The sequence below is a fragment of the Geospiza fortis genome, unplaced genomic scaffold, assembly GCF_000277835.1.
Source record: "Geospiza fortis unplaced genomic scaffold, GeoFor_1.0 scaffold538, whole genome shotgun sequence".
NCBI classification, from domain to species: Eukaryota; Metazoa; Chordata; class Aves; order Passeriformes; family Thraupidae; genus Geospiza; species Geospiza fortis.
Genome location: NW_005054368.1, coordinates 3,579,952 through 3,599,139, shown reverse-complemented (window position 1 = coordinate 3,599,139; position 19,188 = coordinate 3,579,952). Strand labels below are relative to the sequence as shown.

The following is a 19,188-nucleotide window of genomic DNA, read 5'->3' as shown; positions in this document are numbered from 1 at the left end:
TATCCATGTGCACACATGAGGATTTTGTTGTGATATCTGCATTTTTCTCATGTGATCTAATGATGAGTGAAAGGCTGACAAATCCAAAACTCCAGGGACAGCTTCTGTGGAGGAGGGTGGGCAGAAGGTTTTGCAGTGCTCTCCATGCCTGAAAAAGTCATCAATGACTCTAATGGCTGCTGTGGAAAGAGGATTTTATTTTGAATTATGCTGAGACATGGAGTTTTGCAGTTGCTGGCCTGGCCTCTGGCAGCATTTTGGGGATGGTTTTGGAGGCTGAGTTGATGGCTGGAAATCTGTCACGTGTGGCTGCCTGTGGACCTGTCCTTGCCTGGGCCACCTCTGATCTTTGGACATCCTTGGAACCCTTCAGTACATTTGTGTGCTACTTAATAAATACTAGTTGTAGGGAATTATTGAAAACACACAAGGGAAATAAGCAAGAAAAGCCTTAACACAGAAATGTGAGCTGCTCACTCACCACAGTAACCACAGATAAGCTTTGTCTTTGGGAAGTTCAAGGGAGTTTCCATTATCTGTTTGCATCTGACACCATGGGGGGAAGGAAAGGAACTGGCTCTGCAGTAGTTGCTTCTAGAGGAGAGGTAGAGCTGTATCCCCTGAAAAGAAAATTCTCATCTGATTGAAAGTGCTCTTTTGATGTTGAAGAGTTCTACAGAAGAATCATTAAAGCAAAAATGCAAAGCAAGCTTCAACCCAACAGAGTGACTAAATGGGTGACCTTGGGAATGTCTGTATCCTCATTTCTGTGTAGTTCTGTGGCTAAAATTTAACAGCATTTTTAACTCCTTGCAAGATCACTTCAATTCTACAGCTGCCTAGCTGTTTTATTATAGTACAATCTTCTTCATTGTTTGAAGTTGAAAAATAATAATAGCAATGAAACCATCTTTCTTGAGGCATGAATAAAACCAGCAGAATCTGCCCTGCTGTCTGGACATGAAAATTTCCAAGTGATGTCTTGTCTCCTGGTCCTTTACCAGCAAACCACGAAAATTCAGCTGCAAATGAGATTGGAAAGAGAGTCTGCTGAGGTAGACCAGAGGAAACTGTGAAGTGTCTGGAGTGGGGTTTATAATTGATTCTTTTTGGACAGCAAAAGCAAGAGGAGCCTTGGAGATGAGGTTTTGGGAAATGGGCATTTTTTTTTTGTCTGGGTTGTATTTGGGTGGTAAGCAAGTGGTCTGGCTTGGTTTTTTTTTTTTTTTTGTTTGTTTGGTTTTTTTTTGTTTTGTTTTTTTTTTTGTTTTTGTTTTTTTGGTGGGCTTTTTCATCCAATTCTAATTAAAGCTAAGCTTTGTACCAGCAAAAATCCAGCAAGTGACTGCTTGGAGGAGGAGTGATGGAGGAAGGTTGCACTGAGAGCCTCAAATACAGCAAAACCAAGGTAATAGGAGTTAAAGCAAAGAGAGAATGGATAGATACAGAAATTCTACTGAGATAACAGGAACAGAGGCCTGAGGAAAGCTGCTAAAAGTGACCAAAAGACTGACAGTTTGTTTTTATTTTTTAGCCTGATCTTATTTCCAAATGGAGTTTTCTCTATGCCATCTATCTCCACATTACTGTATTTGGACTATCAACTTCCCTGGTTTGATTCCTAATATCAGTTAAGAAATCAAGATGAGTCATATGGAAGCATCTGTCAAGCCTAAAAATTGTTGTTTAAAGTTAATTGATGTGAAAGGCAGAAAAGAATTCTATTTTAGCCCAGCTGTCTATCCTGCCATGCAGCTTCCTACGTGCCACTAGAAAATGCTTTACAGTTTACTGAACTTGTTAGATATTTCTATGTTCCAGTTGATAGTTTCTCTGAAAATAGCAGAAGTTGATTAGAGGGAAAATAGTAGAAGCATGATGCAGATTTTACAAAAAGAAAAAAAAGAAAGAAAATCGTGCTTTGAATTCATGAGTGTGTGTAACAAAGCTTCTGGAATATCTGGAATAGTCTGACCTTTGGATGTAATGAAAAGTAACTGAATTACAGGAAAATGGCACTGGGGACTGTCAGGTTTGACCCACCAAAGTCACACTTGTGTCTTTTGAGGGCCTTAGGTGCAGAGTTGGGACTTTGGCCTCATCCTTCAGTACTGCTGGGCATTCCCAGGTCCTGGTGAAGCTGCCATCTGGCACATTCCTCTCCAGATTCAGTAATGAGCTTTCATAATTCTTTATTTCATTCCTTTTCCCAAAGCATCCTGTGCAACTTTAATTTGAGTGTCCTGCTGAGTCCTGACACACAGACATGTGCACCAAAACCTAAATTGTATAACAGTTATATGTGGGGTACAGCTGCTTTCCATCCCCCAACAGGGATTTTCCTGGGTAATTTCATTTCTACAGATATTCTAATAATTTTTATTTATTTAATAGTGCGAATCCTAGGTTTCTTGACTGTGAAATAATATTGCTCATCATCACTCAAATCAACCTATCTATTCTCTTTAGTTCTTCAGAATAAAATAGCCTTTAATAGTCAGCAGAATGTGTGTCCTAGAAGTTTATTCCCCAGAACTGGTGAACTCCTCTTTTGATCCACAGCCAAGCCTAAAGATCCTGGAGCCCTGGTGTTGTTTCTGCTGATGCTGACTGCCTGTGAGTTAGGATAAATTCTTAATCCAGTTTTTCTAGCCATAAAATGGGAATCATTCTAGGCTGGTTCTAAAGATTGTATTAATAAATGCATGTGGACTGACTAATAAAGAAATGTCTGGGTTCTCAGCCTTTAATAAAACAGTAAAATTTCAAGTAAAATGGACTGCAGAACTTCTGCCAACTGCCAAAATAGTCCTCATCAACATATTCCAAACATCCTTTAAAAATACCAGTAAAAAAGGATGAACTGTATAGCATGGCCTGAATTTTTAAAGGCTGATGCCTGCAGGGAATTCTGAGGATTACTGAGAGAAGAAGTTCTGTCAGGACCAGCTTTACATTTTTGGTAAACCTGATTATCCTTTGCAGTACCTGTTTCAGAGTAGGGATATATTCAGACACCACTTTTGGGTGTAAAAGGTTTTTTAAAAATCCAACCCCAAGCCCCTGCAGTCTGGAAGTGCCTGGCAATAGAACCAATTTTGCTGAAGTTACATCTTGCTGAGTCCTCATTTATTTCAGCATGGGGTTGTTTCCTCATTTTCAGAGTCCATCTCCAAGCAGGGCATGCTACAAGGATTTAGTCTGGCCAGCTGAGTGCCCTGCTCTGGCTGATGCCAAAGAAGGACTTTGAATTTCAGGATGGCAGTAATTCTGTTTGCTTCCTAAGGAAAATTCCCTGTGAAATGTGCAAAAAATGAAAAATAAAACCACAGAGCTCCAGGCATTGCTTAAAGCAAGTCATTTTCCCATGAGAATCAGCTCTCATCTGCAATGTATTGACACAGAATGGGTGTGAAACAAATGATTTTTGTCCCTGTGTTTGCAGGAACAGCTTGGTTGTGTCTCTTGTGGAAAGCTGCTTCTCTTTCAAGTCTCCCTAGGGGTAGCCTAGAGATCAAATCAATCTCTCTGGGGTCCTTGTGGAAGGCTGATATTTAGTGAAAATACAGCAGAGTTACTTCTAAGACACAAGTGGATAAGAGCTGGATTGGATGTTTTTAATAAATGTGCTGTTTCGGCACCAGGAAAAGAGAAACCTCCTTGCCAGTGCTGGGTGTCCTGATAGCTACCCCAAGTGTCTGCAGCCAGGCAGCAGAGTTAATATTTGGGTTCTCTGCTGCCATGAGCTCCTTCCATGAGCAATTTCACGATGCTGAACTCGAGAGTTTTCCATTGTTCCCACTGCTCACCCCTTCCATGGAGCATTTTTGTTTTGCTTGTTTCATTGTAATGCAATAAATTGCTTTTGGATGAGGGGGAAAGCTGATGGTGACTCTGAGAATGGATTTTCTGCTCTCATCAAAGAGCAGCAGAACTTTTTTTTTTCACTTTTTTTTAAGTACTTTTATTTTGCACTACTGAAGCAGTACTTCTAATAACTCAAATATGTGTCACCTACTTAGGAATGAAAGCAGCTTAGGATGTGCAACCTGGCTTGATGCTTTGAAGTACATATAAGGCTTGTGGAAAGTCCTGGAATCCCACTTCAGAGATGGAAATCTTTATCTACAAGGCAAATTCAGGTTAGCCAAATACCTGAGAAGTCTTAACTCCCTCTTTTACAAATGCCAGTTCTCCTATAAATACATGGGAAACTAATAATAAACACTCATAAATCCAGGTATTTCTTCTCCATTTTAGTTTCATCTGCTTGGTGCAGTAAAATGTTATTGAATCCGCATGGCAAATAATTCAGCTCTCTTTACATGGAGAAGCCAGTTTGCCTTAGGCTACTGACTGGATTTCTTGAATTGTGGTTTGGGGTTTTTTTTCTTTAAGTACCTCTTCCTTTTACTCCTAAGATCATGGTCTAATGAGCATATCACTCCAGTGCAACTTGAAAATGTCATGGATGACTCAAAATTAAATTCCTTTGGATATCAAGAAAACATCTGTACAGCTTAAGGCAGGAAAATATGAGGTACAGTTATGAAGAAAACCAGAGGGTATAATAAAGCAGTGTATGTGCAACCACTGGATCTGCAAAAAACGAAAATCTGCATAATTTGGAGATCTAATCAGCAAGAGAGTTTGCATGTGTAGTTGGCTGTTCACCCATATAAACACAGTGAATGTTAAAAGGATTAAGAGCCTGTTAAAAGATAAGTTTTTAAATATTGTAAACACCAAAGCTTGCTAAGGTGGATCGTGAGTTGTGGGAATGCTAAATAATATCATCTATTGTAATATAGTTTACATATCTGTCAGGGCTTTAAAACAGTGATCAGCATAATCATCACCAAAGGCTCTTAATGAGATCAGTGGATGGCTCCTCACTGGATGTGTGAAGAATTTTAATGGGGTAATGCCTATACTTAGCAACAACTACTAACTTTAATTCCTTTATTTAGGAGCTGATAGGGAACTGCTGTGGAGAGAGCAGACAGCCCCCCTGCAAGAGGCACCAAGGACAAATAGAGGGAATGTCACTTGCTGGCTTTGTTCTCTGTGAGCAGCAGCTGAGCACCTGACATTCCTTCACCTCCGTGCAGAAGCACTCCCTGAACAGACTGAGGTGGCACCTGCAAGGTGTTGTCACTGTCAAATCCACCCTGGCCCCAGACAGAGCTGTGTCCTGGGAGTTCAGTGAATGCTCTCATTTATGAATGTGAAATCAGGTACAAAGCAAATAATGAGATGTAAAATGTGACCAGAGCCCCTCCTGACTCAGCCAGGAATAAATTGCTTCGGTGTCTCTGTCAAGGTGTTGCTGTCCAAGCTCACTCATCCTCTGAGCACCTTGCCAGGCACTGGGCACTCTGTGGGTGAGGGAATTGCCCAAACTTTGAAGATGAAGAAAACAAGTGGCAAATTCTTAGTTTAGCTGGTAGTTACACACGTGAAGAAATTCAAAGAGATTTATTAATGAATTTCCAGCATTCCATCCTGTGCCTGTGGATATTCTGGTTACCTGTTTAACAGACAAGTTACCCTCTGCCTACACGAGGCTGAGCCACAGCTACATCCTGTGTCTATTTTGGAAAATGGAGAAAAATGTTGCTCATATGAAGTGGGGGAGGACAGGAGATATCAGGCCACCTCCCCTCCCTCACATTCCCAGCCCAGCAGGCTGGTGGGACTTAGAAAAAATATCGAAATAATTCTTTTATTCTGCTCATAGTGTGGATTGGGCAGTGGCTGGTGAAAATGAATGGGTTTAGATCTCCAGGAGTGGAGGGAGCTGTTTAACTGGCAGCTGTCAGCCTGCTGAGGGAAACGGGCTATTTGTTCCTGCTGGCAGCTGAAACGTCTTCAGCTACATCCAAAAAAAAGGAAATCATGTCTGTTTGCTGGTTCCTGGCAGGATTTCTCTCTTGCATAAGCTTATCTCTGAGGAATAGTGGATCTGGATCTTTGTTTGCAAAGAAGTTGGGGTTTTTTGTTTGGTTTTTTTTTTTACTATGTTTTGTGAGTTTTTGTATTGTGGAACATCTTTTTTATCACTGTGGCAACATCAACTGCTGCTCCTCTAGAAGACTGTGATAAGTTAAAGATATATTTTCCACCCATCTCAGGAAACTTGCTTCTCATGTGACTTTCTAAAAGTGAGTGTTGTTTCAGTTGAAGATGCTGGATCTAATGGTAAAAAAAGTAATTTTCCTTTTTTCCCAAGGTTGCTTTAAATTGATGTGAGCATCAATGTTCTCAGTTACTCTTTCATTGTGCTTCAGTATTCACAGGTGTTCTGCTGTGCCCGAGAAAGGTTTTGGGACTTTAACAATCCCCAAAAAAGGTAAAGTTCCTTCTGTGGTTGGTATGAAAAGTAAAAGTGTCTGTAGCCTGCTCTGAATGTTTCTCTAGGCTCAGTGTTGATGTTTGTGAGAGAGGAGATCAAGTTTAGCATGGCCTTTTCAGCCCTTTAAACTCATGCCAGATATGTCTCTTGCCTTTCAGGTCACATAAAGATAAGTTATATTTTTGTATGAGTGCATAAATACATATAAACTTTTTAATTTATTTTTTTTTTTAGAGTCTGTAGACTGAATTAGTTGGGAAGAAAATGAAGAGTAGTGCCAGGCCTTGGAGTGCAATAGCAAAGCAAGGGAGCCATGGGGTTGACAGAGGAAAACCTCTTCCCACCACCTCCACAGGAATGAAGACATCCAAATCCTCCACTTCCCTGGCCTTTGAATCCCGGCTCAGCAAGGTAGAAATCCTTGGAGAGTGTTCAAGCATTCCAGTCTTGTTCCAGGTCAAAGCTTTGGTTTAGTCCTCAAACTACTGCACCCACTGTGTTAAGTGCAGAGAGATTTAAATTTTTCTGTCTATTAGATTAATGCACATTTCTCAAAGTATTTTGCATGTCCTGTGTCTGTACACTCTGTGTGTGAGGGAATTGCCTAAACTTTGAAGATGGAGGAAAACAAATGGCAAATTCTTAGTTCAGCTGATAGTTACACATGTAAAGAAATTCAAAGAGATTTATTAATTAATTTCCAGCATTCCTAAAAACCTGTGCCTCTCCCTTCAAGGCAAAATATCTTAACAGAAGACATTGCAATGTAACAAATGCATTTAATGAATCCTATTTTTTTATACAAAGATATTTAAAAAAATAACAAAAACTTCTGTCCAAGTAATGTTTCTAAGAAAATGGAGTAGTACACCTGAAATGCTGCTGCATCTGCACCCTTGCAGCCAGCAAACAGAAATAACCTGGTCATCCAAATCCAGACCAAGGTTGTAACTTTCCAGTAATAAAGTTTAATGAACAGTACATAGCAGGGTACAGTATTTAGTTCTCATCTTGATTAAAACTTCATTAATTGTCACAGTTTTTCAAGGAAAGGATTAATTTATTGAACTTGCTGTGCAGACTCCTAAATGCACTTACCAATGTGCATTTCAGTGCTCCAGGCAGGCTGTGCTGTGTGTTTGAGGCAGCATCTCTGAAGGAATGCTACTGAGGACACTAATCAGGAAATCTGATATGATTGATTTGTTAAATTTAGTGTTAATTGTGGAGAGATTTCTTCCTAATGACAGCTAATGCCTTCAAATTGTGTCCAGCTGCAAATGCCAAATAATCAAAGTGGCTTGCTTGAAGAAAGGGAGTACAAAATGCACTGTAGTTTCTGCTATAGGAAAGAACACATTGAAGAAATTACTTCAGAGAGACTGCAGAACTCTCTGAAGGTCAGAAAGTCAGGTTGTTCCATTCTCCTCCTGAGAGTGAGCTGACAAAACCTCTGCCAGAAGGCAAAACATTCGTTGTTTGGTATCCTGGAGCACCATCAACACTTCAGCTATTGAAACTTATGGGCTCACAGGGTCCAGGAAACCACAGACTCTGAGTCAGAGGACGAGATGAAAGGGAGAAGGAATTAGAGTTGAAAGATTTCATTTTGCTTAAATATTTCACATTCAGGAGCTACTAAATAGGGGCAGTGCTTGTTGTGACCTCTCTTTTCTCTTAACCCAGCAGTGGTGTTCAGCCTGTGCTTCAGGGACTCCCTGGTGGCACTGGACAACTTCAAAGGAAGTGGATTTCCATTTGAGAAAACACTTTAGGTGTCCACAAACTCAAAAATACAGGAAAACTACTGCTCTAGGGAGAGTCTCCAAAGCTTTGGTCTTAAAATACTTAAAGTATTTTTCCTGAAATTAATTAGAGACTGTTACAAGAGGCACACGAATGGGAAATCAGCTGACCAAAGTTCTGAGATAAACTGTAACTCCTGCTTGCTGAAGCAAGATAATTTCAGTGTTTCTCTTTGAATCTTACCTTGTGCTTGTGTTCCATAGGTTTCTTGAGTAGGCACTAAGAGTAGACTTGTGTCACCAGAGATTCCCTCCCAAAAAGTTGCCAGAGTGCCAGTAGACCACTCCTGTAAACTGTTTTCTCCTTGCCTTTCAATTATTTGCCTTTTTGAACAGTCTTTCCCATTATCATTCTTCATTTTTGGAACAGTGCTTTATCCCTTAACCCACTTCACAAAAACCTGGAACGGAATGCAAATACAAAAATTATGTACTCCAGTTGTAGGGGGGCACAGCGAGTTGCAGCTGATTGCTAGGAACAGCCTACACCTGTAACCAATTAAGAACAAGTGGCATAAAAGGAGTGGAGTAGTAGGAGGAGTTAGATGGCTGCTGCAAGGATCAGGAGAGTCTTAGGAGAAGATGGAGGACACCAGGAGAAGATAACCCCAGGAGAGGGTGGAGAGTCCCAGGAGAAGAGGATAGAGAACCCCAGGAGAGGGTTGGAGAATCCCAGACCAGAAGAGGATAGAGGAGAAGATGGAGAACCCCAGGAGAAGGTGACCCCAGGAGAAGATGGAAAGCCCCTGGAGGGGACGGAGAGTAGAGTCCCCCTGGAGGGGAGAAGCCCAGAAGAGGGTAGACCCCAGGAGAGGGTTGGAGAATCCCAGAAGAGGATGGACTCTGAAGCTATGGACATGCCAGGGCTCTGTAGCAATTTGCAGCAATATCCTTCATTGGATCAGACTGCTAAATTAGCTGTAGATGCTTCGGTAGTAACTTTGAAGCTGTAGAATGTATTGTAATATATAAGACAACATCCAGTTATCAAGGCGATATTCCTATGGGGCTACTTTATGGAAATGTTAATTTTTCTCCCAAAGAATCTTGCATTTTGAGCTAACTGATGGGATATTCAGGGTCCTGACCTGTTCCCCCGCTCTGTGTCACAGCTGAAGCGGGCGAGCAGCGAGGACATGCTGACCAAACCTGGGCCGGCAGCAGCTTCGGGAGTCTCCAGGCTGAAGAAGACAATCACAGCAGGAGCCATCTCAGAGCTTGGTGAGAGCCGGCTGAAGCCCAGCACAGGTAGGCACAAAGGTGCTGTGACTCGTGCTGTGAATGTCACTCGCTTTGCCAAGGTCCCAGGACTAACGTCCCAGTGTCCCTCTTGCCCCACAGCCGTGTGGCAGTCACAGGACGCTGTGCTTTGCATCCTGCACCCCACGAGCCAGGGACAGGAGGTGAAAAGGGATGCGCTGGGTGGGTTTAGGAGCCGGGGTAGCCACAGCAGCCGGGCGGTGGCGCCGGTGCCCCGCGGCTCCGGGGCAGGACGGACCCAGCTGGGGACCCAGCCCCCGGCTCCAGAGCAGGACAGCATCACTGTCTGAACTTTTCCCCATTTATCAATAGCAATCTCTTTTCTCTCTCTACTGAGTGAGCAGAGCTGTTTCCTCGCTGCTCCTGGGACTCGGCAGAGGTGTGAGAACAAAGAACCAGCCCTGGGCATCCTCATGTGCAGCCTGTGCTGCTCCTGAGCTAGCCCGGGGCACGCTCTCCCCAGCAGCCTCGGCCCCATCCACTTGTTCCCATAGGGTTCAAACCTAAGCTTGTTTCCAAAGGCAGCGACACCATCTGCATACCAAGGGCTTCGGTGCAAGCGCTCTGCTTTCCCCCAGGAGCTCAGCAAATGCTTGCTTTTGTCTGCTCCCTGGTGGCATTTCCAAGGGAATGTGAGCTCTTATTAAATTTGACCATGACCTCCCTATTTGTCACAGCCTCTGCAGGTTTTGACTGTGTGACAGAACAATGTTACTAACCAGAAAGAGATTCCTGTTTTTAAAAAATGAAATATAAAAACCTTTATATACCCTTGGAAAAAAATTATGTGCCTTGTAACAGCACAAATGTTTCATAGTAACCCAAAGACAGATCCAATTCTGCTGTTAATCAGTGTGTAAATCCTCAAATTTAATAGTGACTAGCTGTATCCAAAGGAATTTGGGATTCACAAGCCAATAAAGAGGCATGATGCTTGGGAGGAGCCAGGCAGGGAGATGAAAACCTGTACAGATGATGCAGCACAGGATCCTGGGAATGCAGCCAGGGAAACAGCACTGCAGGGTGTCCAGAATGGAATATGTCTGTCAGATACCAAAACACAAGCATGGAATAGAGAGCCCTCTTCTGCATGCAGCTATAATAACTGGGACTGGAGGAGGGAGATTTATGATGAGGACTACTTTAAATATGAAGGCTGAAATGGTTTATGGAGGTCAAGTTACATCTGGGTATTGCTTTGCCACTTTAAATCACATCATTGGATATAACCTCATATATTGCTTTGCATCTGCATTTGTAGAAGCATGAATGGGAATATTAATGCTAAACGAAAAGAGAATAAGGGTATATATAAACACTAAGAATGTATGTGCTACCCCTCTAAAATGGTTTTTAACAGAGAGAGAGCTGTCCCAGCTCTTACAGGGACTGTTTTAGGTGTGTATACAGTGTCTTACAGTGGTTCAAAAATCCAAAAGGATGTTTGAAAATCCAGCTGTATGCTGAGAAGGTATCATTGTCAGGGCCACTGGAAGGTGCTCGATCTTACTGAGCGAGGTTACAGAGCTGAATGCTTTGTCACACAGAAAAAGAAAATACCAATAGTCCCACTAAAATGGTGCATTGTTGCTAAGAGAACTAACAGTGAGCCTGACAGAGGGCACAGCAGGTTGTAGGGAACAGAAGTAGGAAAGGAGAGAACGTTTTCAGCTGCTGTATTTTATTGCAATGGCATCTCAAAGAATCTGATTGTGATCAAGATGCAAAGCTGACTGTGGAGCTAATCCAAGTGAGAAGGTTCCAGTAGCTGGGGAATGCAGATGTTTGTGTACATAGCCAAATGTGTAAATCTAGAAATTTATTCCAAAATCACTTTCTTCTGTTTCTTTGATGGCCTTCATCTGTTCTATGTTTTCCTTTAATGCCTTGACTGCAGGCATTATCTCTCCCCCTTGTTTGGGCTTTTTTTTCTGTTACTCAAGTGAGTGGTTGGAGTATTTTACTGAAATGATATTCTATTAGTTCCAGCCATACTCTGCTGGTACACAAATTGGTATAATAGTCCTGTGTGAGAGAATTTAAAGGGAAAAAGGTATGGAAATACAAAAGCTTAGGTTTCTTTTCTCTTTGGGTGTGACTGTCCACCATTTGTGTGTTGACCTTGAGCAGTAAGGCATGTTCCAAATGCTGCAGATAATAAATAATTGACCTGAAGATTGGTTGTTTAAATAGGGTTGTTTCTATTCTGCCCTTGGTGGAGTTTCAGTTATTTATTCCAGCCTTTTATTGATGGAACTACCCCTGCTTGCCCTGCTGGGAGCTGACACAGTAAATCATAAACAGCTTAAAGGGGGATGAAGCCAAGCCCATGGATCCATCCTTGGCAAGTGGAGTTGAGCAAATGGAGCTGGAGACTGATTCTGGCTGGAAGTTCTGAGCTGTGCTGTTTGGTTTTGTAACTCCTTGGCAGTTTTGAAATCCCAGGCAGTGGGAAATGACACATAGAGAAAAATAAATGTCTTGTATTCAGTTTCCTTATCCACAGTGTGATGTCTTCCCATGTGCTGTCCTGAAGTGGCTGTTTGGGTTTCTTAAAACCAGGCTTACAGAACTCTGGCATTGTTTTTAATGTCTCAGTAGATGAAAAAGAGCTGGAAAATTGTAAAACATGAGCAAGAGTTCACTAATCTTGGAATACATTGATTTTTAAGGCATGTACTCATAAAGCCATCCAGTCTTTGAAGCCATGCAGCAAAAAAATGATTGTAAAATGAATAAATAGAGAAGTTTGTATATTCATGAGAAACTAGGACTCTTCCCCTAAGGTTCAGGATTGTAGGAAATCAATGACTTCAGATTCTACTCCTTTGAGGTCTGCAAGCCAAATAACCTTAAAAAAGCAATTTCACAGAGAATTTCAAAGCTTCTTATGTGATCACATACCTCTCAGGAAGAGCATTGCATGGCAGGACTGGTATGCAAATAGAAAATTTGAGGTTCAGGCAGATGAAATTACTTTCTCAATGGAGCCTAGAAGTCATTCCAAATCCTTGCTCTGAGTTCTGTCATTCAGTCCACACAAACTCCCAGTTCAAGCACTTTCTGAGAACTTGCCTGGAGGCTGTCTGGTTTAATCATGTTCCTGTGCTGCTTTGATGTGATTTCAGTGGCAGCTGCTATTATCTGTCAGGTTGGACAGGAACCAAAAAGAGTCTGGACATAGCCAGGATGTGGGCATGGCACAGTCCAGTCACACATCATCCAAAAGCACTGAGACTATTTCAGCCCTTCCCATTTCTCACAAATATATTGATTTTTATATCAAGTGCTGCCAGCTCCAGTGTGAGGTATCAGTTATCTCTGAAATGTAATTAAGAGATAGCTGTACTTTTTCTCAGGCTGCTTCATCAGCTTATTTTTTATAGCTAAATAAAGGTTAAATCTCTTTAGACATGATTTGCCTCAGAAACAATAGGAAACTGTCGATAACAATGTTATTATCACCTACCTTAGCATTTATAGAAATTCTGGTTATTTTACTGACAAGCTCAAGTTCTCTCTAAAGGCCAAAGCAGGAGACAGGTGCTACATCTTTGGGGGCTGGGAGAAGCCAAGATGCCAGCAGGACTGTGAGGGGTGGCCTGCTGTGTCACCCCCTGCTCCATCAGAAATTACCATTTATTATTATGCATAAAATGGGAAAGTCAATACTTGGCCTGAATTTTCAGCAAAAATAATAAAAACCTGTTTCTTTCTGTTTGTTCCTGCTGAGTTGATCCACATCCAAGGCTGGAGATGGTGCCAATCCAGGAACATAGAGGAGGGAAGCTCAAAGATATTAAGAGTTTCAATTATCTCCTCAGCATCTCATGTCGAGGCTCTGAACTCTGCAGGTTACCTGGACAAAAGCTGCTAATCCCAGAATGGAACATTGCCAGCATTGGAAATGAAGCTGCTCTGCAACACAGGCTGTTGTAATAAATCCAGCAAATTAAATAGGGAAACAAAAATACCAAGAGATTTGGCATAATCAGGGAAAACTATAGAAGGGCCTGAGGCTTATATTCTGTTGTGGCACAGCTTGGGTTGAACAATCTTCAGCTCCAGTAAGGAGGGGCTCTGTTTTGATGAGTTTTTCTGTGATTTGTCATTCACATTCCTGCCCAATAATCAGAGTTAATGTCCCAGTGAGTAAATATGATACCTGTGTATCTTCAATTCCTTCCTAGCGCTGGTAGAGCACATACCATTACTCCATTTGTCCATCATTGTTTTTTCATGTAGTTTATGTGAAAAGTCTTGATTTCTCTCTGGAACAGCTGCTTGCAGCTTTTCTGTGTAGATAGTGCTGGTATTCAGAAAAGAAAGGCTTTAACTAAATGAGGCCAACTGGTCCCTGCCAGCTCTGGTGTTAGTGCTGGGAAAGCTTGAATATCCCTGGTGAGACTTGCTCACCTGTGGCTGATTCCAGAGGGGAGGCTGGTGTGTGGTTTTATTGCACATAGCACTCATTAGATATGCTTCTTTCCCAGCAAAATTGAAAATGTGCCATGCTACAGATTCTCAGAGCTTCCTGCATGTTCATAGAATTGTCATTTTCAGTTTGCTATTTGATAGTAATATAGGGACTCTATCAAATTTGTCTTCTCTCAGCCAGCTTCTCAGCTTGCTGTTTGCCACTTTGTGATGTGGGGTAAAAATCCAGGTTAATGTGAAGCTAATCCAGACCAGAAGCTTTCCCTCCATGGTCAGAAAATTCAAGGAAGTATCTTTTAAATAAAAGCTTTCTTTAAAAAAGAAAAAAAATCCTTGTGAAAAAAAACCCCTAACTGACAATTTATCAGTTTATAAGATGCTAATGCACCCCAATTAGGACAGGAAAAAGGAAAGTGATTTCTATTGAAGGACAGCTCTCTGACCTTGGGGCCCTTATACTGTGCCGTACATCAGCTTTTGACAGCGCCTGCTTTTTGTGATCTGCCACATGAAAGCACTGCTATAGGTTTGGGAGAGGTTGCTGCACTTTGCATTCAGGCTCGTTACTGTCTCATTTGTCTTGTGAACGATGGTGCCAAGCGTGAGGGACACTAATGAGATCGGTATGTTCTGTTCCACCAGGCTCCACTGCAACCGAGTGGCTGAGCTCATCTGGGCTTTCCCAGGAGCTCTAAATATGCTTCAAAACCTCATCTGGAAAGCCACTTGCATTTTGTTCCCCCTTCCAGGTACAAGACACAGCTCTTGCATAATTATTCTATCTCCAAAAGTGGTATAAACAGGAAAAGAGGACTCAAGATATTGCTTTGTCAGGCTGTCATTCAAATTGGCAAGAAGTGCTGCAGGAATTTAGCGTGCAAAGCAGTGGAAATGTGTCTGCATTTACATCCAGAGCTCTACATGCAGCTGGATATGCATATTGACATCCACACACATCTATAAATATCTGCAAGGATGTTTAACATATTGCTACAACCATGAACCTGAACCTCCCTGGCATTCCTTAGCAAAATGTTTCCTCTGTGTGTGATTTCCCCAGGTGTCAAGTAGTCAGATTGAGTTTCAGCACCAGTTTAGAAGATTTCACCCACTGTCCTCTGAAAGGAAAGCTCAAGATTTGAAGTAGATCAAATTTGGCATTCCAGATTTAGGTTATGGCTGCTACTTGTCAAGTTTCTCTTACTGCTTCTTACAAGGATTTTTTTTTCTTGGCACAGCCTGCAAATAGAGTTGTTGGTTGCTGATGCCTTTGCTGAAAATATTCTTGTATTATATTTATTGCTGTGTTGTTTTTCCTGTTCTTTGAAGCTTTGCTCTTTCCCCCTGTAAGCCATGGGCCGTTGTGCATCCTGGAATGGCTGGGAGTGGGGGCTGCTTCACATGACTGTTCTCCAGGCATCTTTTTCCTCTTTGATAACTAGCAGTGTAGTGAGACCAATGCATTTAGAGGCTGTCTGCTAGGATTTCTGATACCTGATCCTGTTATGGATAACAGGCTTTTTGAGAGGCATTCACAGGCTGGCTGCATTCATCTTGCATTATTAAACAAGTAGGAATTAACTTCTGCTGACAACACTGTCTGCAGAACATACCTTTTTCAAGCTTTCTTGCTGTCCTAATCTACTGCAGAATTTACATATCCTGTGCTGAATCTCTGTTAACACATTGAGATTCTGCATTCAGCTTCTTGTTAAAACCACCTGTGAAAGAGACCCTTTTCTCTGGCTGTTCCCCTGAGAATGACTTTGTTGGCACACGTGAGCCCCTCTGGGACCTGAGCCAGTTCAGAGGATTCAGTGTGTGGTAGGGATACTGAAATGCTGAGTCTTGAAGGCTGCAATGACTTAACTCATTAAATTGTTGACAGTTAATTGGCTCAAGGCAACATGTATAGGAAGGATTCATTACAGCTGTAAGGGAACTGTGGTGATCCCAAAAGCCTTCCTAGGGACACCTAAACAGAGAGGGGAGCGTGCCTGGATGCTCCAAGAATAGCACAAATCTAGGATCTCCCAGCTTGTTTTCATTTCTTTCCAGGCTTCTTTACTGAAGTTGTTCAGCAAAGTCAACACAACCCTGCTCTGACTACCTGCCCTAGGTTAATTATCAGCTTTCCTTCAGCTGGTTTGAAGAGAAATGATCCTTAACACAAATTCTCTGGGCCTAAATCTATTGCAGCCAGAATGCCTTGGCAGCGGGCCATTGTGTTTGCACTTAAAGAATGGGAGGGAGAAGGAAAGGAACGCAAAGCTGGCCTGGTCTGACAAGTATGCAGATCAGGGGAGGGCTTGGCATTCCTTGTAGTGTTTTTTTTGTAGCAGCTTTTGGCTTACATTAGATTTTAATACTGTAGAGCAAGAGGGGAGGGATTGACAGCTTCATCTCAGATGGGTTCCTGGAAGGCTGTGCTTCTGTGCCATGAACTGTGACCTCACCAAATATCTTCATTACAAAAAATTTGTTTCTAGCATGGTTAAAAAAAGCTTTTGTTCATCTGGGGTTCAGGTGTAGATGTTATATTTCTAATCCTTTGAGGTTCACTATTGGGAATGATGCACAGATTCTGAAGATTTATTTTCCCTGCTACCTATGCACTTGGTGCTCATAAAATCTTCAGCATTAACGGAAGAGGAGAGTGTGATAGTGTGAACTCTGGTGTTGATGATGTCCACACTTGGGGCCCATTCAGTTTAGTCAGCATCAGTATCTGTAACTTCTTCAGACCTCAGCCTTCTGGAGAGACTGTCAGCTGCCTGGCCACTGCAAATCTGAGATTTGGTGGCATCTTCACACTCATTCTCCTGAGCATGGATAACAATTTGAACAGAAATTCCACTCATTCATTTGCTGTGTTGTGAGTAGGATGCAAAGAAAGTTATACCTGGCAAGCAAGTCCTGTCATTTGACTAAGGACTTGAAAGAATTATGTACATCACACCTTCAATAATTAATTCCCATTCTCACTATATAGGAAAGGAGTGTTTGTGAAGTTTTATTGGCAGTTCAACAAAAAGCAAGGGAATGAGTCAAGCTTCATGCTTAGGAAGAGACCAGCTAATCTGCTTTGTAGAGCTGAACTGCATTCATTTATTTTTATACCTTTATTACTGAAGAGGAAGGGAAAGCAATGTAAAATGTTCAGATAACAAATAGTTGCCTAAAGATTAAGCCGTGCATCTGCTGTGATTTGTAACCTGGTCCCCATGTCATACTTGCTGTTACTCCTTTTTTCCTCAGCTTGAGCTGCAAGCTCCATAAGCAGTAATCTCTTATCTACACCTTCTGCTCAGGCTGTAGCTGTATTTAAAAATGTGTGCTTTACCTTTCATTTTGGACCTGGGCTAGAAGTCTTTGGCCTGACATAATTCTCCCTATCATGGTTTTAGAATGTTCTGACTTATGTTTTGTGCCACTGTCAAAAATAACAGATTGGTTCTTCCAGTCCTGACTCTCCTACAGTGCTCAGATTTCAGGTGTGTGTGCTCTGAGTCAGTGATTACATTTTATAATTGCTCCAGGCTTGCACCAACACTGCACTGGGACCTTGTTACACTATTCCCTTTTGTGATTACAGAAATAGAAAGCAGGTGATGAAGTAATAAATGCTCAGCTTCAGGATTTATCAGCCCAACAGACTCTCACAGCTCATGCAGCCCCTCAGGTGAGTCCTGTTGAAGGAAAGCAGAAGTCACTCTTTAGTCCATAGTGGAAGAAAATGTCTGTGGGAGATACATTTCAACAGCAGTTGGAGGAAGTTTGCATCTGTACCTTGAAAAGGGCAGGCTGAATACCCACCATATTAAGATACAAGACTTAAGAGATCATAAGATGACTTTTAGAAAAAGAATGTACTGTCACTGATTCCTTTTTGATGGCTTATTCATTAAACAAAGCGTTTTGTGTTTGACATGTCATGAGATAGAAGTAGACAGGAGTTGTTTAATGTCATCCAGATATAGACAGCTGTATGAAAACTTTTCACTTCATCTATAAAGTGTCAGAGGAAGAACAATGGAAAGCTGAAGGCTGACAATGAACTCATCCTATTGTACTGAAATATTAGCAAAATTCTGCTTCTATTATATTGAATGGTCTCCAGATACTTTATCTGAAGTGATGGCTTCACAACTAGATAGATTAATTCTCCATGTTTTATTTTCAGGCTGTTTTGAGCCTAGGAGACACACTAGTTTATTATTTCTGAATTTGTTTTTAACCCTCTTGTTGAAACCAAGACTCAAGAGGATTCTGTTAATTATCCACATAATGGAAACTGATCACTGGAGTCATTCAGTATCCTTGTTTCCTGTGTACATCAGGGCTCCATGAGTGTGGAGCATCTTGATTTTTTGGAAAGATGTGCTGTTGGTGAGCCTCTGGGTGGGCCTGTCCTATGCAGCTGCTCTTGCAGTGCCAGTCACAGGCAAAATTATTGATGATAGAGATATGGTGTGAAATCTGTTCCAGTTTGTGGCTGCAGGTCTAGATGAGCTAGTGGCTGTCAGGTTTGATTGTTGTTTTATTGGCAGAAGGGGAAATTTGGAAATCACTGTAATAGACTTTTAGGAATAAAATACCACATCCTTACCTCAATAAACAGAAATAGATTTCAATGGTATTCATTAAATGCTGTATATTGTTCAATATAATAGGGATGTGAGCCTGCTGTGCTGTTCTCAGCACCAGTGGAGGCTGAGAGCAGCTGGGGGTGCTCAGCTGACCCAGGAATAGCCTCAGAGGATATCAGAACAGATCTGATGGATGGGACTTGTCAGAAAGGGCTCATGCTCACAATCACGGTCAGGTTTTCAGAGGAGTCCAGTCTCCATTTCAGCATCCCTTGGGTATCTATGTTATCACGAGACACTGAGCATCTCTGAAATTGGGTCCTCTATTTTTGTGACGGTTTGGAGCTGCCCTTGCCCAGACATGTCAGCGCTGTGCTCAGCAGTGTAGCTAGATCTGTGGGCACGGTTTGTTTGCTCCATGCTAAGCGTGCTTCGGGTGGTGGAACTGGCTAAAAATTAATGTTGCCTTTGCTTTGGAGACATTTGGCTGCTCAGGTCTCTGCTGAGGGTCCCTCTGCCCTCCTTTGCCCGTTTAGCTTAGAATCGCCGTGGTGTAGCGCCCGGAACGGGCTCTCTGCTGTTCCCGCTGTCCGCCACGGCTGATCCAGGGCAGGGACGCTCCGCTTCAGGCGGGTGCCGGGGGGCATCGAGGCGCGGGGTTGGGGCGTATCGAGACGGTGCTGGGGGGCATCGAGGCGGTGCTGGAGCATCGCTCCCTCCCGGAGCCCGCGGCCCGGACGGA

At 42.3% G+C, this 19,188-nt stretch overlaps 1 protein-coding gene across 1 annotated transcript in view; it reads left to right on the top strand.

Annotated features, from left to right (window-relative positions):
- The first annotated feature begins 6,319 nt into the window (after nt 1-6,319).
- SPECC1 (sperm antigen with calponin homology and coiled-coil domains 1) overlaps nt 6,320-19,188 on the top strand; it is a 65,532-nt gene continuing 52,663 nt past the window's right edge. Inside the window, exons 1-3 of the mRNA XM_031059792.1 lie at nt 6,320-6,352; nt 6,590-6,766; nt 9,273-9,408. Of these exons, the coding sequence (XP_030915652.1) occupies nt 6,620-6,766; nt 9,273-9,408 (283 nt within the window). The 5' untranslated portion in view covers nt 6,320-6,352; nt 6,590-6,619. The remainder of the gene's footprint in view (nt 6,353-6,589; nt 6,767-9,272; nt 9,409-19,188) is intronic.